At 43.8% G+C, this 23,332-nt stretch overlaps 1 protein-coding gene across 1 annotated transcript in view; it reads left to right on the top strand.

The window, feature by feature from the left end:
* The window catches only part of ESYT1 (extended synaptotagmin 1), a 165,761-nt gene that overhangs the window by 57,869 nt on the left and 84,560 nt on the right, over window positions 1–23,332 (top strand). Inside the window, exons 3-9 of the mRNA XM_068267626.1 lie at window positions 10,285–10,326; window positions 12,250–12,384; window positions 12,908–12,981; window positions 16,802–16,874; window positions 20,234–20,323; window positions 21,021–21,076; window positions 22,794–22,914. Coding sequence (XP_068123727.1) covers window positions 10,285–10,326; window positions 12,250–12,384; window positions 12,908–12,981; window positions 16,802–16,874; window positions 20,234–20,323; window positions 21,021–21,076; window positions 22,794–22,914 — 591 coding nt within the window. The remainder of the gene's footprint in view (window positions 1–10,284; window positions 10,327–12,249; window positions 12,385–12,907; window positions 12,982–16,801; window positions 16,875–20,233; window positions 20,324–21,020; window positions 21,077–22,793; window positions 22,915–23,332) is intronic.

Here is a 23,332-nt window from a genome sequence, read left to right as displayed (position 1 = left end):
TTAGAGGGGGGAATAGATGCAAGCAATGCACTGGCGAGGTGATCAGGGCTGGGGTCTGAGGGCATTCTGAGGGTGTGGGCGGGTGATTGAGTGCCCTAGGGGCAGATAGGGGTCTAATCTGATAGGTAGCAGTGACAGGGGGTGATTGATGGGTAATTAGTGGGTGTTTAGGGTAGAGAACAGATGTGAACACTGCACTTGGGAGGTGATCGGACGTCGGATCTGCGGGCGATCTATTGGTGTGGGTGGGTGATCAGATTGCCCGCAAGGGGCAGGTTAGGGGCTGATTGATGGGTGGCAGTGACAGCGGGTGATTGATGGGTGGCAGTGACAGGGGGTGATTGATGGGTGATTGATAGGTGATTGACAGGTGATCAGTGGGTTATTACAGGGAAGGACAGATGTAAATAATGCCCTGGCGAATTGATAAGGGGGGGTCTGAGGGCAATCTGAGCGTGTAGGCGGGTGATTGGGTGCCCGCAAGGGGCAGATTAGGGTCTGATCTGATGGGTAACAGTGACAGGTGGTGATAGGGGGTGATTGATGGGTAATTAGTGGGTGTTTAGAGGAGAGAATAGATGGAAACACTGCGCTTGGGTGGTGATCTGATGTCGGATCTGCGGGCGATCTATTGGTGTGGGTGGGTGATCAGTTTGCCCGCAAGGGCGGGTTAGGGGCTGATTGTTGGGTGGCAGTGACAGGGGGTGATTGATGGGTGATAGGTGATTGGCAGGTGACTGACAGGTGATCAGTGGGTTATTACAGGGAAGGACAGATGTAATTAATGCACTGGTGAATTGATAAGGGGGGGGGGGGGGGGGTCTGAGGGCAATCTGAGCGTGTGGGCGGGTGATTGGGTGCCCGCAAGGGGCAGCTTAGGGTCTGATCTGATAGGTAACAGTGACAGGTGGTGATAGGGGGTGATTGATGGGTGATTGATGGGTAATTAGTGGGTGTTTAGAGAAGATAACAGATGTAAACAATACATTTGGGAGGTAATCTGACGGCGGGTTTGCGGGCGATCTAATGGTGTGGGTGGGTGATCAGATTGCCCGCAAGGGGCAGGTTAGGGGCTGATTGATGGGTGGCAGTGACAGGGGGTGACAGGGGGTGATTGATGGGTGATAGGTGATTGGCAGGTGATTGACAGGTGATCAGTGGGTTATTACAGGGAAGAACAGATGTAATTAATGCACTGGTGAATTGATAAGGGGGGGTCAGAGGGCAATCTGAGCGTGTTGGCGGGTGATTGGGTGCCCGCAAGGGGCAGATTAGGGTCTGATCTGATAGGTAAAAGTGACAGGTGGTGATAGGGGGTGATTGATGGGTGATTGATGGGTAATTAGTGGGTGTTTAGAGGAGAGAATAGATGTAAACAATGGATTTGGGAGGTGATCTGATGTCGGATCTGCGGGCGATCTATTGGTGTGGGTGGGTGATCAGATTGCCCGCAAGGGGCAGGTTAGGGGCTGATTGTTGGGTGGCAGTGACAGGGGGTGATTGATGGGTGATTGATGGGTGATTGACGGGTGATTGACAGGTTATCAGGGAAGATAGATGCATACAGTACACAGGGGGGGGGGGTCTGGGGAGAATCTGAGGGGTGGGGGGGTGATCAGGAGGGGGCAGGGGGCAGGGGGGGGGGGATAAAAAAAAAATAGCGTTGACAGATAGTGACAGGGAGTGATTGATGGGTTATTAGGGGGGGTGATTGGGTGCAAACAGGGGTCTGGGGGGTGGGCAGGGGGGGGTCTGAGGGGTGCTGTGGGCGATCAGTGGGCGGGGGGGGGGCAGATCAGTGTGTTTGGGTGCAGACTAGGGTGGCTGCAGCCTTCCCTGGTGGTCCCTCGGACACTGGGATCACCAGGGCAGGAGGCAGCCTGTATAATACACTTTGTATACATTACAAAGTGTATTATACACTTTGTAGCGGCGATCGCGGGGTTAACATCCCGCCGGCGCTTCCGTATGGCCGGCGGGATGTTACGGCGGGTGGGCGGAGCCAGTTGCCGGGGGAAGCGCGCGTCATCAATGACGCGATCGCTCCCCCGGCATGCCTAAAGGACGCGCCGCCTGAAGGCGTATTGCGGTCCTTTAGGCGTCCACTTTGCCGCCGCCCATGGGCTGTGGGCGGTCGGCAAGTGGTTAATGTGCTTCTTCTTGAGCCACTCCTTTGTTGCCTTTGCTGTATGTTTTGGGTCATTGTCGTGCTGGAACACCCATCCACGACCCATTTTCAGTTTCCTGGCAGAGGGAAGGAGGTTGTCGTTCAGGATTTCACGATACATGGCTCCGTCCATTTTCCCGTTAATGCGATTAAGTTGTCCTGTGCCCTTAGCAGAAAAACACTCCCAAAGCAAAATGTTTCCACCCCCATGCTTGACGGTGGGGACTGTGTTTTGGGGGTCATAGGCAGCATTTTTCTTCCTCCAAACACATCGAGTTGAGTTAATGCCAAAGAGCTCTATTTTGGTCTCATCAGACCACAGCACCTTCTCCCAGTCACTCACAGAATCATTCAGGTGTTCATTGGCAAACTTCAGACGGGCCTGCGCATGTGCCTTCTTGAGCAGGGGGACCTTGCGAGCCCTGCAGGATTTTAATCCATTGCGGTGTAATGTGTTTCCAATGGTTTTCTTGGTGACTGTGGTCCCTGCTAATTTGAGGTCATTCACTAACTCCTCCCGTGTAGTTCTAGGATGCTTTTTCACCTTTCTCAGAATCATTGACACCCCACGAGGTGAGATCTTGCGTGGAGCCCCAGAGCGAGGTCGATTGATGGTCATTTTGTGCTCCTTCCATTTTCGAACAATCGCACCAACAGTTGTCAACTTCTCTCCCAGCTTCTTGCTAATGGTTTTGTAGCCCATTCCAGCCTTGTGCAGGTCTACAATTTTGTCTCTGACATCCTTGGAAAGCTCTTTGGTCTTTCCCATGTTGGAGAGTTTGGAGTCTGCTTGATTGATTGATTCTGTGGACAGGTGTCTTTTATACAGGTGACTAGTTAAGACAGGTGTCCTTAATGAGGGTGACTAATTGAGTAGAAGTGTCTAACCACTCTGTGGGAGCCAGAACTCTTAATGGTTGGTAGGGGTTCAAAAACTTATTTCACTCAATGAAATGCAAATCAGTTGCTATCTTTTATTTAAGGTTATTTTTTCGATTTTCCTTTTGATGTGCTATCTGCCACTGTTAAAATAAACCTACTATTGAAATGATACTGTTCTGAGACTTTTCATTTCTTTGTCATTGAACAAACTTACAAAATCAGTGAGGGGTTCAAATAATTATTTCCTCCACTGTATACTTGTTATTATATAATGTGTGCAAATTACTGTTGTATGGCAACATATACATATTAAATAAGTAGTTACACACAACTGTAAATTAAGGTGGCAAGTCCCCGCTCTCACTGGTGGCAAGTCCCCGCTCTCATATCTGGTGACACTTCCCTCTGCGCTCCCCTCCAGCATCAATACGTTTTGTTTGTGCAGCGGCGGGCAGCGGCAGATACATACCTTCCGTGCGCTCTAGCGTGGACATTCCTCTCTCTAGCCTCTGACGCGACTTCCTGTATAAACAGACAGTAGAGGGAGAAACATCCACGTTGGAGCACATGGAAGGTATGTGTCTGCCGCTGCCCCAGGGGGGGCCCGCTCAGAATTTCTGCAGGGGGGCCCGGTGGGACCTAGTTACGCCCCTGGCTGTGACAAAAGCTGCAAGCTTTCTCTCGCACACACACAGTTACACACAGGGTTAACTGAAGAAGTGTGAGGGGAATTTCCCCTCCCCTCATGGCTCATTCTGCCTTCAGTTTTAGCGTCCGTAACGTTTGAAAGTATTTTGATAACAGTAATGTAATGAATAGCGGAGATGCCGCCGCGCGGGCAAGCGGCAGGGCGGCTGTCTCCGCGTCCAAGCCGGCAGGCTTTTCCGCGCAGCAACATGTCTCTGGTTTGCCTGGTCCTTTTAGTGCACATAGATGGAGAGCTACGCGCGCGCCAGGTGACAGGACCTTTATGCCAGCAGAAGGGGAATCAGCTGATCCCAGCTGGACTCTGGATTGGCTGAGTGGCTGGGGTGGCGCTGCGGAGCGCTGTAAGTATATATAGGACTTGCTTGTCAGTTGCTAGTTGTCTGCCGTTGCGAATACTCACGTGTGAGCACTCAGACCTCAGTCAGATCTTACAGTGTGTTAGAACCAGTTGGAACTGGGAATTCACACTTAGCCAGATTCCGCTTTAGGCGCTATTGTGTTATTGTACTGTTATACTTCAGACTAGTTCCCGGGTGTTGAGACCAAGGACCTCACACCTCAGACTAGGGTTGTGCTATATTGATACCTGTTATGATCCCTGGCTTTGCTGACCTCTCTCCTGCTTACTGATTTGGTACCTTGCCTATCTGTCTACCCGTTGCCAACCTTGCCTGTACCCGGATACCGTATCAGTCTTCTGTCTCTGTACTTTATCTGCTCGTGTGTTGCCCACCTGGCTTGTATGACCCTTCTGGCTGTCACTCGTCCCTTGGGTGAACAGTCTTTCTGTACTCCTTGTGACACCAACTCTATAGGTGTCCATTAGCTGTAAAGGCTGCCTGCTCCTCAGGAAGTCCTTCTTACAGTCCAGTAAGGGGACTTTACCTATAGGAGTCCACTGGCTGCAGTACAGTCTGATTCCCAGCCCATCAGGGAATCCTTGGCTGCAGTACAATCTCCATCTCCTCCTCTTAAGGAGATTAGTTTCTACACAGTCAGAGGCCACCTGTACCTCAGGTGTTCACTGGCTGCAGCGCAGTCCAATTCCCTGCTCTTCAGGGAATCCTTGGCTGCAGTAGTGTCTGTATCTCCCGCTCCTCGGGAGATGACCTTTCTTACTGTTGCACCAAACACTCCCATTACATTAGGTGTCCTGTGTCAAGCTATACTTGTATTATTGGTGATTCTGCAGATCATCAATAATCAGATACACTCTGTGTGCTGACACCAATTGTTACAAGTAAACAAAGAGGTTGCCAGTGAAATGTATACACCAGTACTTAGCAGCACTTCCCAAACAATTCTTATCTCAATTGAAAAAATATATGTAGATCGATAGTGTTCCTTTAACCACAAATGTTTGTCAAACCCCTGTGTACCTCTCATTACCCTTTCTTGCCAGCATTGGGAAACCATTTCTCCCTGATCTTTTGTTTATTCCTCTTATAAACACACTGAGAGTGTGGAAAGGGTTAAATGCTTTTTTTTACAGGCAGAACAGAAACTGGGAGATAAGATTTTACTCAGTTGTGCTGCTGCAAGGCTGGCCACAGAGTTTAAACTCTCTGTATAGGGTGGGTGGAGTCAGGTGATCTGTGCACATAGAGATTGACTACTGTTCTCTCCAACCTCATGTGGTTGAGAATTAAAGATGATCAATATGATGCTAATTTTTTTAGTTAATGAAAAATTGTTTACTAAAGAGTTTATTGAACATTGAGTCTATTCCTTCATTGCTTAAGGGCTGGAACCCACAAGAGCGTTTTTTTTTAGCATTTTGGCAGCGCTGCGATACGCTAGCGTTTTGCCAAAACGCTCAGCTGATGTTAATGGATGGGGCAACTTCCACAGGAACGTTTGCGTTTCCCAGAAACGCAAACGCAGGACCTGCAGCATTTTGGGAGCGTTAGCGCTTCAATGTAAAGTATTGAAACGCTCAGCAAAACCTAAAGTGAGCGGTTTTGCTAGCGTTTTGCGGTTCAGCACAATGTAACAAAATTAAAAATAATTCACAGGACCAATCAGGATAAAAACGCAAAACGCTACGCAACCGCTGAGCAAAAAAATACAATGTTGCAAAACGCGACCGAAAACTCGCATGAATCCGCTTGCAAACCGCTCAGGCAAAACGCTAGCGGTTGCATTTTGCGTTTGCGGATTTCAGTGGGTTCCAGGCCTTAGACTGCTTACTGTGTGCTGATGGAAACGCCTCATCTATGGGTCTTCTACCTTTATATGACTAGTGCATCTTTGAATCATTATCCCATTTGCTGAACAGTGATCACATAAGCTGATATTTAGCCGACTTTGGGCCCTGGATCACACTAGGTGATCGGTTAGGAGTGTTTGTGGCTGTGGATGCTGTGTGTTGGAACGGCCGTCCCTTGTTCCTTTGGGGATCTTAGCATTTTAAATCCCTGTATAGGCTCGTTTCCACTGTTGCGGTGCGTTTCTGCATGCGGATTTAGCCGCGATTTCGCATGCGATTTCGCATGGCAAGGAGCCAGGCGAATTTAACCATGTCACTGCCTGAGTGCAGCTCTATAGCAAACCATGCGAAATCGCGGGGAAATCCGCATGACAAAGCCGCATGCGATTTCCCTATTAAATGCATTAGCGGCGATTCGCCCGCATTCCTCCCGCACGCGAAATCTGACGGCTCTGCCGTGCAGATTTCTGCCGCACCGAAAAAAGCTCCTGCCGCCGCACAAGTGGAAACAGCCCCATCCACTTACATTGACTATGCGAATCCGCATGCAGTGCCCGCATGCGGATTCGCTATAGTGGAAACGAGCCCTATATGTTACATGTTTGATTAATAAAGTTTTTTTTTGTTTTGTATTTTTATATTTAAATTATAGTGATTTAAGAGTATTTATTGGTGCATACACTTTCCATTTGTTTTTTTTTCCTGACCCCTATGTTTTTATTCAACAAAAGTCAACATACAAGTTTAACCAAATTTGTACTAATCATCTCTAGTGAGGACAGGACAGTCCATCTCGCCAATCAATTTACATTGTCATCTCAACAAGAAGTTAAACCACTTAGGGCATTGATAATTAATGCAAATTTACCATTCGTGTACATTAAAAAGGTAGGAGGCTGAACTGGGGGTTTTACCTCCTATTGCACCTTAGTGATCGCTAGGAAGGAAATTTCAGAGTTGAGTCTCGGACAGAATATCTCAGGAAGGAGCTGCAGACATCTTGCGTCTTTCATCTGTCTGTAGGCAGCTTGCACCTGAGCTGTGTCTGCTAGCACTGCCATTCAGCATGGTCTTCTGTAGTCCCATGTAGGTTTTTAATGCAAATGTATTCTCCAATCTATCAAATTATTAGTCTTTTATTCGGACTGACCCTTTAAAGAGCATTTTTTTGCTTCTCCGATGATAATCATCACATATTTGATCATGTCAGTTTGGTTAGTTTCTCTGCAGCGCAGCACCTCTGCCCTTCCGCTTTTATACAAGTAGCCTCAGTTTCCTGACTCACTGATGCTATCATCAGCACAAGATATAGTCACATTGTAGAACCAAATAAACAAGCGGAAGCTGATATTAGGGAATAAATACCACAAAACATGCACTACAGCCAGAGGTATTCTATTCTTTAGTACACTGCTTTCCCAGGGGAAAAATGGATACAATCCTACTTTTTTTTTTTTTTTAAGTGTAACTGTCGGGCATAAAATAAAAAATAAATTATTTCTTTTTATCTGGTAAACATGTAATAAGGATGTTAACCAGGCAATCCAAAAGTTAAAATCACTATTACTTTTCTGGTTTGATAAATGATCATTCCCCAGTTTACCTGACTCTTATTTGGTACAGCCAAAATTTGGTAGACAAAAAAGGTTGCAGGGCATGCTGGGTTGTCTTTTTTTGCTTCTCTACTCCCCCTCAGACTTAACTAATGCAGCCAGATTAGTTGAAGCCTCTTTCCCTCCTGTTTTTTCCTCCCACATCTCTGTTCCTCTCTGATTGGCCAACATTTCTCATGCTGAGACAATGCATTTTCTATAGTGAAGGGTGGACAAATCAGGCAGAGGAGAGGGAGGGCCTGTTTCCACTTGTGCGGTGCAAATCGCCACGGTAAAAATTTGCAAGTGGGTGTATGCGAATTTTCATGCGAATTCACACGGATGATGATGTATGCGAATTTAACCATGGCAGTGCCTGTGTGCTTTTCCATTGATTCGAATTTGCATGAAAATTCGCATACCAAAACCGCATGCGAATTCCCTATTAAATACATTGTATGCGAATCGCATAGCGGTATGCGAATTCTGATGGCTCTGCCGTGCAGATTTTTTCTGCACAGAAAAACGCTCCGAAATCCTGACAAGTGGAAACAGTCCCATCCACTTGTATTGTCTATGCGAATCTGCATGCAGGAAACCCATGCAGATTCGCACAAGTGGAAACGGGCCCTAAGGGAGGAAATTACATCAGGATTGGCTTCAAAATAGCCACAGTTAAAATGAGAAATGCTGAGGATTTTTTTTTTTTCTGTAGAAAAACCACTTAAATCAAAACGTGGACAGTGCAATACATATGTTATGTAAGTAGAGCAAGTATTTTTCTACTTATATATGTGTTGTTGTTTTTTCTGCGATAGTATGGCTGACCGCTCCTCTTTAACAAGGATGAACTGTTAGGCTAAGTTCACTGTGGGTCGTTGCAGTGGGATGTAATAGAGACATTTATATGCACAAAATTGCACTGCAATTGTAAGTCTATGCGACGTTCAGAGTGCAATGCAATGGACTAAAGTATCCCAATGCAGTATATTACCGCATAGTGCGCGTGTTTACAGTGGCAGTAATGCATACTTTTTATTGACTGTATGCTTCACTGTATGCGACACTTCCCCTCCAATGGAGCACCTTTCAGCGAGCAGAGCAGGGAGGGAAGCAATGCGCTTGGGGGGTTGGTTGGGCTTCATTAAAGAACCAGCATGCCATATCTATAGGCGATGTCAAGGATCTCCTGTACACACCCTAGATTCTAAGCCAACATGGTCCTTAATGGCTGCATCAGCTGAGTTTCCTCCAGCGTGTGTATTTAGCTCTAGTGGTATAAGGACCCACTTGAACAGAAAATTCCATTTGCATCCAATCTGTCTCATTAAATCCGCCTGGTGACAGCCGAGCGCATTGTTCTCCCCACTCCCCCTGCCGGTCGTGTACCGTCACACCTGTGCTGCTGTCGGCCATCCGCCCCCTCAGGCTAGGAACAGCCTGCAGGCTAGCTATGTGTCTGTGACAGCCACGGCCCTGTAATGTGGCAATGCACAATCCAATCTGATTCTATGGGCCCGATCCAATTCACTTTTTCTCCTAGGTGATATCATCACTTCTTATCAATAAAATGCATTTTAGGCCACTAGGATAGCAAATATTCAGAATAATTTTAAAAGGGCCCATACACTGGTCGAGTCTATCCTTCGGTGCAGCAGAAATCGATGCAGCAGAAAGCATGATTGATCGGCAGATCGATCAATTTCTGGCCAATTTTGATCGATTGAATTCTGAAATCTATTGGAAATCTGTTCCTACTGTGCGACACACATCAGATCTACCACACATCAGTTCAACCTGACGGGCATCTGACAGAAATCTATCTGATGGTCGAATCTGCTGCTAATCTATAATGCTAGGTACACACTATGAGATTTTCTGGCAAATTTACTGTCAGATCGATTATTTCCAACATTTCCGATCTATTTCCAAGCATTTTCCGATCAATTTCCTATTGAAGTTAATGGAAACCGGTCGGAAATCGATTGGATCGGAAATCAGATCGGACATGTTGGAAATCGATCTGACCGTAAATCTGCCAGAAAATCTCATAGTGTGTACCTAGCATAAGTGTATAGCCACCCTAATAGTACTTTTATACCTACCTTCTGGTACTTTTTCAGTTGCAGAGTGCTGAAAAGTTATTTTAAACAGAAGATGAAAAATTATCTCCTTGGTGAAAACTTAAGAGAAAAAGAAAATTGAATTGGGCCCTATAAGTGAAGAATTGATTTGACCGTGTTATTCAATGGATTGTAAAATGTAATGCAGAATTGTCTTCATCATTGAGAAAAGATCTTTTTTAATCAGTTGTTTCTCTCCAGAAACCCAGATTGTTTGTTGATTGGTGCAAAAGTTACGATCTATCATGACTTATCTTTTTCAGTTGCTTTGATTGAACTATTAAACTGATGGAGAGCTCATATCCTGTGTGGCAGCATTGTGTACTGTATCAGCAACATTTATTGAACTGTACAACCAGATAACAGCTGTTGTTAGAGAGATGACATGTGCAGCAGATGCTGGGTGTGTTGGATATGCCCTCACAATGTGATTGGTGCTGCCTTGGCTTTATGAAGGTTATAGATGATTTGTTACGTAGGCGGTATTCTACAGCTCCTGAATGAAAATCAATGTTTTTTTCCTTGTGACTGAAGTTGTATTATCCGCCTCTTACACATGTGGTGCAATCAGTCTAATTACATTGTCTCCTTATATTCCCGCAGGTCACCTTCCCAGATATAGAGAAAGCGGAATGGCTGAACAAGGTAGGAATTTATATAATGTTGCTTTAAAAATGTAGTTCTCAAATAATTGTTCACTGATTACTATATATGCCTATGATATGCAGTAGATTGCCTATGTTTGCAGATGGATTGTTGGTTTAACTGACTCATTTATCAGGTTGAGATTTCAGCTGTGCTGCATAATTCTGAGAGCATTGAAGTCCTTGGCCCATATGCAATTCACTTTCTCTTGAGTTTTCTCCTAGGTGATCTATTCAAGTCTTGTCATAAAATCTGTTTTAAAGCAGCAAGCAAGAAAATACTTAAAGAATACCTGTAACATAAAACCCTCACTGGGGGACCTGCCTCGGGAGGGGGAGCCAGAGGGATACTTACCTTGGGAGTGGGAAGCCTGTGGATCCTAATGAGGCTTCCTCCGGTGTCCTGGCAATCCATCGCTTTGTCCCTACCGCGATCCTGCGCAGACGCACTAGCGGCTTTTTATTCGTGTAAGGCGAAAATAGTCGAGCAAGCGTATCCACTGTACTGTGCTGGCTCAAGTCCTTTGCGCCTGAGCTGTAGAGCGGATCGATCGGGCTTGGCTATTTCCGCCTTAGCCGAATGGAGAGCCGCTACTGCGCCTGTGCAGGATCGCGGTAGGTAAATATTGTCTGCCGCTTGTCAGCTTTGTCAAGGTGGTTTCGGGGGAGCCAGCCCTGGATTCCCCCAAGCTACAGAGGACGGAGAAGCCCCTCATTGGGACCATGAGGCTTTCCCCTCCCGAGGTAAGTGTTCCCCAGAGGCGGATAGTAATTTTCAACGTACTTTTGGTATTTTTTCGATTACAAAATGCTGAAAAGTTACTTTTAAAAGAAGCTGAAAAATTATCTCCTAGGAGAAAACTCAGGTTAAAAAGTTAATTGCATATGGGCCCTTGTCTTCAAAATACAGATGAGTGGTGTGTCAAAGTGGTGGTCACTGCTAGAATCCCTGAAGTACAGCTGTGAAGTGAAATTTGACAAGGTGGTTTCCCCCCGTGTAATGCTCCCCTGGGCTGAAGCACATCTACACAGGACTATACAAATGTTGTGGGAAATGTCCAAATGACAGATTTCGCCATATCGAGTGACAAAGTCGGTGCAATAAATGCATCTGAACGATTAGCGACTGATATCTTCCTGATCCAACTGCCAGATCAACTTAGATGTCTGTTGGGCAGATATTGTGCAGTCGGCCACATTTATACAATGTCTTTTAAACTACATTGTTCTACAGAATGCGTGCATATCCAAATCCATTTATATTCCCCCAGCATGACTGGGTCGTGCCCGAAATTAGATTTGGCACATACTGGAATTTATTAGGAGACAGGACACATTATATACAGCAAAGTAAACTCAATACACAGCAGTGTAAGCAAGCCCCCTCCCATAATGCACCAGGGCCACACTTCCCTCCCCCAGTGTCCTTGGGTAGCTGCAAGATAGAGCAGTAAGTTAACCAGTCACCACTCTTTATGAAGTCCCATACAGTGTTGTAACAGTATTTTTCTTATCATGAGTTTTCAGAAAGTGCAGTCAGATCACCAATTACCTTCTTTTCCTGCCAGTGGAAGATCAGTTCTGCTTCCTGTTTTAATGTCGCTCTCATTGCATTATGGAAGGAGGCGTGGCACAGACACCAAGAGTATGGAATGCCACCTGGTAGTCCAGGGATGGGAGGAGTGGGGAAGAACTCTGGAATTCATCTTTAAACTCAATGGATTGGCATAAAACCTCTTTTTCAAAGTAGCTCTAAACAGACTAGAATCCCAAAAATGAATTGTGCTTATTCTTGCAGCATTTTGAAATAGACAGTTTCCATATCAGTCTAATCACCTCAGTCATGTAAGAGACACATTGCTGCTTGTGAGGAAGAATGTATTGTATGTAGTTTATATGACTGATGAACACAATTTCCTTTCAGCTGCTGGCCCAGATGTGGCCATTCATTGGCCAGTACCTGGAGAAGATGCTGACTGACACCATAGCACCTACAATCCGTTCATGTAATACTCACCTGTCCACTTTCTATTTCACAAAGATCAGCATGGGGGACAAGGTAAGACACTCAATAGAGGTAAGCAATAGAGGTAGTGAGTAAGCAATACAATTACACAAAGTTAATCTGAGCTTCTATGAAAGCAGAAGCGTCACCAGCCTAGGCTATATGGGGAATGCATCCACCTGCCCGGGATTATGGAGGACTGCACAGAAGTGTGGCCTGCTTACCGCAACGGATTCCACCGATCTGTTGCATATTGACAAGTGTAAACGGCTCCTATTTATAAATTAGGAGCCATTCACAGTCAGTTTTGCAATAAAATTATAACGTCCATTAGCAGTCACTGAACCTTGTTGGGGATTTTGCTGTCTAGGTTACAGGAGCTTTTACACATGTTACAAGAATATCCTAAAATTCTAAGAGTGAAGTGTCTCATCAGATACCAGCTCTTCGCATTGGAGGATCAGCAGCCACAAGTAGCACCCAATAGTAGGTATAGCAGGTGGCCGTGATTTAGGAAAACTATTTTACACTTTTAGGATTTACCTGTCCTCATCGGTTTTGCCATTTATTTTGCCAGGCTCCCAAAGTGATCGGTGTTAAAGCTCATACAGAAATGGACAAGAAACAAATTATACTGGACCTAAATATCAGGCAAGTGAATTATTTTCTCTCTCTTTGTAAAGGCCATGTAAAACTTACACCAAACACCTTTTCATTAGAATTTTAACTCCTTTACAAATACTAAAACCCTAGATCGCTCTGCTGGTTTTTCATTCTTAGTAAACGTATTAATGCATCTGTTCCAGGGAACTTTCTTTAGAAAGTGTAATCACATGACCTAGAGGTCTGTGCATAAAGTACAGAGTTGCTAGCAGAGGGGGGTTCTCACTCTGCTCAGAGCCCTCTTCTGACCGCGCCATTCTCCCCTCTCTGCTCATTCCTGTAGGCAGGGTCTGAACTGTGTTCACAGGAAAAGTCAGGGAGATGCCCAGCCCAACTCCTTTCTAACTACCTCCTGTGGGTGAGGATAAATAAGGGGAGGAGTCTAGGCAGAACACAGAATGCTGTTTAGTTCCGTCAAGCAGTATCTGACACAGGAAGTCCAGGTAGTAAAAAATTTACAGTGTAAAAAGATTTATGTGCAGAACATGTGCACAGCAAATTATAATCTATTCTACACAATATACAGAAAATCAGAAGCCTATTTTTTATAAAACAAAACATTGCACAAAGTGGACGTGCATCGGGCATAAAGCAAAATTACATATCGCATGCTACGTAATGTGCTTTCAATGCACATAATGCAAACAATATAGATGTGGGTATAATGTGAGTTATGCTTTTAGCATTAGTTTGTGTACAGCTCAGTAGACTTTACATATGCATGTAACCTTTAATGGCGGTTAGCGAATACACACCATTGAAAATTCGCCCTCTGCCTGCAGTCTCTCGAAACAGATGTTATCAGCACCCTCCCATCTCCATTCTAACCTTATAACACACATATGCAATGATTATGAATAAATTATATGCGCAAGTGCGTGAGAGTGTGCTCCCATGTGCAGTACGGAGCAGCCCGTGGAAGCCCAATTGCTTCCGGAGATTGCTGAAGCCAGCCAAACCCGGAAAAGAGCAGCCCACAACTGCTAATGGGGGACCATGCGGGGGGAATGTGGAGAATGGGAAGTCTCTAGAAGACCCAGAGCCTTCCCACTCCTTAGGTAAATATCTGATTTTGATTATTTTATTTTTTTTAAATTAGGCTTCAGACTCCCTATAATTTAGCTACCCTCTTTTTTTTTTTTTTTTTTTTTTTTTTTTTTTTTTTTTTTTACTGCTTTAGTTAAATGGAATTACTGCAGGTATCAGAGTGAGCAGAAATCCGGCCCACTGATGCATGTAAAAGTACTGATTTCAGAGACCAGAGCTGAGAAAATGTTTGTTGAGTATTCAAAGCACTCAGGCTAACAATCACATTGACTGACAACAGAGTGCGCTTACACCTGAGTACAGCAATACTCCACAAATTGTTTATAATAGAAGTCCAGCGCACATCTTCACATAAGAACTGATAACTAATCAAGGTCCAAACCAAATGCTAGTGCTTCAATCTTTTGATTATCCACCACCAGAGATCACCAATATAAAACACACTCACCAGACACAGTGCGACCACTGTTAGACTGGTCAGTCAGCGCCCACCTCCAGGGTTCCCCAGTACTTCAGGTCCTGGTCTCTTTATGCTTTCATTTCATGTCCAGGTGTACATGCCCAATTAGTGCATTTCCAGTACCTCAAACAGAAGCTTCTCATAGCATGATACCGTTTAAAATCTCTAAAACTTTATTAAAATATTCCACTCACATGTCATTTGTAGTATAGAGGGCACAGAGTTTTATTACGGGCTCTCCCCCGTTGCCAAGTCAGGCTAAATGAGGATTCCACGCTCCGGCGTTCCACACCGCCGCTGCTTAGTTCCTAGTCCGTCCAATTCCCCGCTCGACTAGTTTCGTCACTCCCTCGTGACTCATCAGGAGCATGGGGATTGGACGCCTTACCAGGATATTTAAATCTTTGCTGTACTCTATTGGTGGCTATCTTCTAATTCCTATTGGTCACCAATCACCGCTCTCTGATTGGTCCCTACTCCTTTACCTTGAAGACGGCTTCTCACTATGCGGACAGCGCTTGCTCAGCATGCATACACGCCCCTTCGTCCGCCTCAGATGTGGCTAATCTATATGCGTACACGCCCCCCCCTCCACCCGTCACACCACTGATCCGCTCAGCATCACGTATCTTCTTTATTGCTATTGGCCATTCCCCCAACTACAACACCCAGGTTTGATTTTCCGTCGCTCTATGATTACGTACGTACAGGGGAAAGCCTGTTTACACAGTTGAAAAATCATATACAAAAAGGAAAATTACCAACATATCACTTACACATAATCACATTCATAGTACCATATTAGTCAAATGTCTATTGGTGGTAATATTACCCATTTTTTCACATCTCAGCAGGTCCCACATAACAACATTGTATTCAATCCCCATTCAGGTCACTTTTTTCACTGTATTCACTCCATCTTACCCCCAGACATATGCTGCCAAGCTGTTCATAGACACTAATTATCTGCAATGAAACAGTTGAGGTCCAGTTCTATATTGTGACCTCCCGGTTTCATACATCCCATACCATAGATCCACTTAGTCTCTCTCATCGATATCTGCCCGACCTTATGGCAGCCTCTCCAATTATACCTCATTTTTTCAAGTCCACAAAAAAATAAATGTTTTGGATCACAGCTGTGATATTTACCAAAATGCTCTGATACGCTGTGTCCAATAAATCCTCTTTTCACATTTCTAATATGTTCCTGGACCCTAGCCTTCAATGTTCTTGTTGTCCTCCCAATATATTGTTTTCCACAACTGCACCACAACATATATACCACCCCCACACTTTTGCATGTTATATTTTGCATGATTTTAAACTGCCGCCCATTACTAAAAGAGGTCACCTCTGTTTTTCTAATGCCATTACTTTCCTCACAGGCCTGGAATCCTCTGCAGGGGAAAAAAACATTCTGATTCCAGAATGGCATATTTCTCTGTGGGGGGGCCCTCCAAGGTAAAGGAGTAGGGACCAATCAGAGAGCGGTGATTGGTGACCAATAGGAATTAGGAGATAGCCACCAATAGAGAACACTAATTGGGCATGTACACCTGGACATGAAATGAAAGCATAAAGAGACCAGGACCTGAAGTACTGGGGTACCCTGGAGGTGGGCGCTGACTGACCAGTCTAACAGTGGTCGCACTGTGTCTGGTGAGTGTGTTTTATATTGTTGATCTCTGGTGGTGGATAATCAGAAGATTGAAGCACTAGCATTTGGTTTGGACTTTGATTAGTTATCAGTTCTTATGTGAAGATGTGCGCTGGACTTCTATTATAAACAAAGAGCTGAGAAAAGCATATTTCTCCTAACAGTAAACCACATTCACACAACCACTTTACCACTTAAGCCCTCTGTCGTTTTCACTTTATGCATCCGAGCAATGTTCACCTCCGATTCCTTATCCTATAACTTTATCACTACTTATCACAATTAACTGATCTATATCTTGTTTGTTCCGCCACCAATTAGGCTTTCTTTGGGTGGTACATTTTGCTAAGAGCTACCTTACTGTAAATGCATTTAACAGTAGGAATAAGAAAAAAAAAAAAGAAAAAATTCATTATTTCTCAATTTTCGGCCATTATAGTTTTAAAATAACACATGCCTCCATAATTAAAACCCACGTATTGTATTTGCCCATTTGTCCCTGTTATTTCTCCGTTTAAATTATGTCCCTATCACAATGTATGGCGACAAAGTGGTTAAAATGTCTATTTTTTTGGTCTTTCCAAATGAATGTTAATAAAATCACGGTTCTCTAGATGTTTTCTCTCCATTTCTCTACACAGCTACGTTGGAGATGTGGAAATAGACGTGGAAGTGAAAAAGTATTTCTGTAAAGCAGGAGTGAAGGGTGTGCAGGTGAGTGGAGCGCTGAGTAAGGCCTGGTACACACTTTCAAATATGATCGGCCAACCATTGACCAATTTTACAATCTCCATGTAGTATGAGAGTCAACAAATATTGAATACTATGAGCAGATTCTGTAGGTAAAGCCTCATATTGCCACCTCTACCGTAGTATGAGGGCCAACCGATTTGAATACTCTGAACAGATTGTACAGGTAAGCGTTCATACATATAGCAAGTGGTAATATTGGCAAATCATTGGCCCATAAAAATTGGATGTGTGTACCAGGCTTTATGACTGGACTAGACAGGGGATATTAATCAGCTGCAATTAAAAAATTATACTTCTTGTAGACATTTGCTTCAAATTCAGAATATACCTAATTATAAAGAAATGGCAGTCTGATTACAGATCATGGCTTCTTTGTTTGCCTTTTTTAATTGTTTCCCTGCCAAGCAAGTACCCAGGTACGTGTTGGCTGGGAAGGGCTTTAACTGCCAATAACGTACGTTCTAGGAAAATTGTCTCCCCAGGAAGCAACGGGGAGGGTGACCGACATCATTCCTACCTCCATGTAGGCCCCCCTCCTATGCCTTCCTGTGTGGCTGGAGCAATGGCCGGGTTGTAATAACTCACCCAATCGCTCACTCCATGCCGCATGTACCCCGCCGGCAGCTGCGTCCTCTCTGCTTCCTATTTCCTGTATGACGTGTTATTACATACACATCTTACAGGATCGGGCAGCCAGCGGGGAACACTCCACATGGAGCGAGCGATCGGGTGAGTAATTGCAACCTGTACCTGCTACCTATACTGGGGGCTCATTGAGCTATTACCTATGCTGGGGCAACCATACCTGCTTACCTATTCCTACTGAATATACTGGGGGTACCTACACCTACTAGCTATATACCTGATACCTATACTGGGGCACCTATACCGGTTACCTGTACTGGGGCACCTATTCCTGGCTATCTATACTGGCTGCACCTATATCTGGCTACTTGTACTGGTGGCATCTATACCTGGCTACCTATACTGGCTGCACGGATACCCCCCCACTTGTACTGGGAGCATCTATTCCTGATTACCTATACATGCTGCACCTATATCTGGCTACCTGTACTGGAGCACCTATTCCAGGATACCTATACTGCCTGCACCTATATCTGGCTACATGTACTGGCACACCTATTCCAGAACAGGAAAAGTGGTACCAGAACATCTGGTATCATTGGATTCAGCAAAATCGGGGCTTTTACAAACAGAATAGTATTTTATTTTTTATTTCTCCTTTATTTTAACATATTTCAGTGTTCAAACCCAATTCATTACAATATACACTCACCTAAAGGATTATTAGGAACACCATACTAATATGGAGTTTGACCCCCTTTCGCCTTCAGAACTGCCTTAATTCTACGTGGCATTGATTCAACAAGGTGCTGAAATCATTCTTTAGAAATGTTGGCCCATATTGATAGGATAGCATCTTGCAGTTGATGGAGATTTGTGTGATGCACATCCAGGGCATAAAGCTCCCGTTCCATCACATCCCAAAGATGCTCTATTGGGTTGAGATCTGGTGACTGTGGGGGCCATTTTAGTACAGTGAACTCATTGTCATGTTCAAGAAACCAATTTGAAATGATTCGAGCTTTGTGACATGGTGCAGTATGCTGGAAGTAGCCATCAGAGGATGGGTACATGGTGGTCATGAAGGGATGGACATGGTCAGAAACAATGCTCAGGTAGCCTGTGGCATTTAAACGATGCCCAATTGGCACTGAGGAGCCTAAAGTGTGCCAAGAAAACATCCCCCACACCATTACACCTCCACCACCAGCCTGCACAGTGGTAACAAGGCATGATGGATCCATGTTTTCATTCTGTCGACGCCAGATTCTGACTCTATCAAGACTCCTCAGACCAGGCAACATTTTTCCAATCTTCAACTGTTGAATTTTGGTGAGCTCGTGCAAATTGTAGCCTCTTTTTCCTATTTGTAGTGGAGATGAGTGGTACCCGGTGGGGGTCTTCTGCTGTTGTAGTCCATCTGCCTCAAGGTTGCGCGTGGTGTGGCTTCATAAATGCATTGCTGCATACCTCGGTTGTAACGAGTGGTTATTTCAATCAACGTTGCTCTTCTATCAGCTTGAATCAGTCGGCCCATTCTCCTCTGACCTCTGGCATCAACAAGTTATTTTCGCCCACAGGACTGCCGCATACTGGATGTTTTTCCCTTTTCACACCATTCATTGTAAACCCTAGAAATGGTTGTGCGTGAAAATTTCAGTAACTGAGCAGATTGTGAAATGCTCAGAATTGCTTAAATCCCCTTTCTTTCCCATTCTGACATTCAGTTTGGAGTTCAGGAGATTGTCTTGACCAGAACCACACCCCTAAATGCATTGAAGCAACTGCCATGTGATTGGTTGATTAGATAATTGCGTTAATGAGAAATTGAACAGGTGTTCCTAATAATCCTTTAGGTGAGTGTATAATATGTCTTATTTCATGCAGGTTTTCTTGTCAAAATTGCTGAGTAAACCTAATGAGTGCAAAATGTCTAAAAACTGCTTGCCACTAGATGTTCACGAGTAGGACAAATCGTCTGGCAGGAAAACGGTTAACATCACTCTGAAAACAAATACAAACACCTTGACTAAGGCCACATACACACATCAGACCATAGTCTTTTGAAAATGAAAGATCACAGACCAATTTTTCCCCCCTTCCATGTAGTATGAGAGCCATACCTTCACAGTCTTTTCTATGGAGCTGAACTCCCCCATCAGAAAAAAATGTTTGCAAGATGCTGCAACACAGATGCTGTACAGACACAAAAGATCAGTATCTGCAAAAGATCTGTTCCTGCCAAATATCTGTTCCTGCAAATTGCATTCATAGTCTGATATCTGCAGATCATCATACACACCTTGTTTAACTGACATTCATCTGCAGATCAGACAATCATCTGCAGATCTGAAAATCCATCCTGGTGGATCTGCAGATGAATGTCTGTTAAACAAGGTGTGTATGATGATCTGCAGATATCATAGACTATGAATGCAATTTGCAGGAACTGATCTTTTGCAGGAACAGATTTTTTGCAGATACTGATCTTTTGAATGTCTACAGCATCTTTGTGTGCAGCATCTTGCAAAGATTTCTATCTGATGGGGAGTTCAGCTCAATAGAATAGACTGTGTAGGTATGGCTCTCATACTACATGGAAGGGGGTAAAATTGGTCTGTGATCTTTCATTTTCAAAAGACTATGGTCTGATGTGTGTATGAGCCTTAATTGTCATCTGTTTTATGCTGTACTTTCATTGCATCTGACTATTACACCTGTCATTTCTTTATCAGCTACATGGAATGCTTCGTGTCATCTTAGAACCGCTGATTGGAGATGTCCCTATTATTGGAGCGATAACATTATTCTTTATCAGAAGACCGGTATGTCAGCAATAAGCTGCTCATTTGTGCGTGTGCGTTGTTCTTATATTGTAAATAGTGTGTCTGAAGACTGCATATTGATTGTTTGGAATGGGGAAGAAAATATTGAATGAGATTCATGAAAGAAGGAAAACTGTCGGTCCTGCCTATATGATCTTGTCCTATGCTTGGTGTAATTTTATATCATGCATTGCCAAAATGACACCTGGGCCCATATGCAATTCACTTTTTCTCCTAAATTTTCTCCTAGGTGATATTTTCACACCTTGTTATAAAATACCATTTAAACCACCAGCAAGCGAGAAAATGGGAAAAATTATTTTTGATAGCACCTTTTCATCAATATTTGGGTACATTCTCAATTGTAAAATGCTTAAAAGTTATTTTTTTTTATAGAGAATAGGACAATTATCTCCCAGTCGATAACTCGGGAGAAAAGGTTAATTGCATATGGGCCCTAGTGTCTAGTTACTGTATGCAGTACAGACCAGTATGTTTACAGTTCTATAAGGTGCCTTGTCTGTGCAGGGAATGATCTGATTGTATTTGTAAGTTACATAATGAATATTAGAATTGGCTTTTCAAATGTTACATAAATGGTGTGTTATGCATTATAAATCTACTATTTATGTGTCATATTCAGTTAAATGCATGCTTTTATTTTTTTTTTTATTAATTTTTTGCACCTTGCCCTTAGATGTTGGACTTAAACTGGACTGGTCTCACAAACTTACTGGACATACCTGGACTGGAGTAAGTTGTCTTTGGTTTGTGTACGACATTAGCGCCAGATGTTACCATCCCACATCACAGCAAGTTTTCACAAAGGTCCTTTTTGGCATACGAGTAATTGGTGTTGGGGTTCAAATTCAGAACACTTAAATACTGCCGAAAACCACACTTCAATAACGAACAAGCGGAGAAGGTCAGGCAGGGGGAGGGCACTTAATCACGCTGCAATGTTTGGAAGGTGGAAGCATTGAAATTACATGAAACGCGCCATGAAGCGCTCACAAATTAACTCCTCCAGATGGTGGGATTTAATTTCCTCCTTCTTTTATCCTATTTATTTTTAATAATTTTTTCATGTTTGTTATCTACTTAATATAACTTTATTAATAATAAGTTAAATACTATAATAGCTAAGTATAATTTATTTTTTGTATAATTTTTGAGGAAAATACATTTACTATATCGCCTTGTGATGGCAGCACTGGGCTGCCCGGCTGTAGGGCACTTTGGCTGGGCTTCTCAGGTTTCCAGTCTTTATATTTATGTACAGACAGTATTTTAATATGCATTTATGAGACATTTTTTTACATTATGTAAAAAAAGTCAATGTTTGCAAAATACACAAGGAAAATATGTACTCCACCAATTCATAGATCATCATTTCCTTCACAGTAACCTCAAGGTTTTGGCTTGCTCCCCAGTCATCCTGACTGACACCTTTCTGCTAGACACTGACCTCTATATTAAGAGCCTATCCATAACCTCAAACACTTTCTTCCTACTTGCCCGTGTGACTTAAAGAGGAATTTTTTAACCCAGGATTGAACTTCATCCCAATCAGTAGCTGATACCCCCTTTCCCATGATAAATCATTACCTTTTCTCAAATCAATCATCTAGGACATCTCTATGGCTGATATTGTGGTGAAACCCCTCCCACAGTGTGATGTCAGGGCCATGGCCTTGACAGTTTGCTGTCTGTGAACCTAGTTGCATTGTGGGAAATAAGGCTTTTTCCAACTGCCAAGCAACTATTCTCTCCTGTGCATAGAACTCTCAGTAAACGAACATTCTGCAGAGATGTAAATAAGGGAGAGGAAACATTTTACAATGGGCAAACACAGAATAAATACATATTAATACCATATTAGTGAATATTGTAAAAAAGGGTATTAATTACCTTTGTCCTTTTCACTACAGTTCCACCTTAAGAGGGAATGATTCAGAATAAATTGGGGGCGGGGGGAATCTGTGTATTAAAATTACAAGTTTTCTCCTTTTTTATTTTGCTGAATCTACAGCATTTTTATAAGCAAAATGAATTTAAGTAATACCCATTGAAATTTGAAAAAAAATGCAAATGTTCTGTTAAATGCATATAAAAGCTGTGTAATGCAGCTTTAAAGCCCATCTCCAGCGTAAATATGATAAAAGCAGAAAAGCATTCCCTCTGCCCGTCACAAAATCCCATTATACTCACCGGCTAACCCCCTCCCGTCTTCCTGCTTCCAGCTCCTATGCGTTCCACAGTGGTTCCTGCTCGTATCACAAATAGTGAGAGCAATAGCGGTGCTTGCTGGCTGCAGAAGAGAGCAGAAGGGAATGGTGCTTGGAAAAAAAATAGAATTGGGCTTGAAAAGAAAGGGAAGTGTCTGATCTGCTCCCCCATTATCAGTTATGTGTGTGTGTGCTGTGTCATTGAGGATGTTCATTTTCACTTTTCTCTGTTCTTTCTGCAGTGTAATGTCAGACTCCATGATTATGGACATAATCTCTGGCCACTTGGTGCTGCCAAATCGCCTTGCCATTCCCCTTGCACGTGACCTTCATGTAGCAGAGCTCCGCTCCCCTCTGCCTCGGGTAAATATGCCTTGATGTATTGCGCAAAAGGTGGATCAGCGCAACACCAGGCCGCTTCCGAATGGCCTCCATCAGAGATGCGCTGAGCCCCCCCAGGAACTACAAACGCACCTTGAACCCAAACAGAAGCTCTGCATATACACCAAAAGCATGGCTGTTAAGTGGGAGCAGCTGACCAAAAACTAATTACATTAGTACATAGCAAGGAAATGAGCAGCGCTACTTAAAAACAGACTAGTGCCTACCAGCAAAAGAGTGCAAGCCCCACTTGTGGGGTCGAATACACACCGAGCATATACATGACCTGTCTACCACTAGAGGAGGATGTTGGTTTCCATTAAGAGCTTGCATGCAACCTATTAAGTACTCGTCCATCCCACTGCGAAGAAGTCAATCCTCCATGGGAGGGGCCTAACAC

Source organism: Hyperolius riggenbachi, chromosome 2, assembly GCF_040937935.1.
Source record: "Hyperolius riggenbachi isolate aHypRig1 chromosome 2, aHypRig1.pri, whole genome shotgun sequence".
In the NCBI taxonomy this organism is placed as follows: Eukaryota; Metazoa; Chordata; class Amphibia; order Anura; family Hyperoliidae; genus Hyperolius; species Hyperolius riggenbachi.
This window is presented reverse-complemented; position numbering and strand designations above follow the sequence as displayed.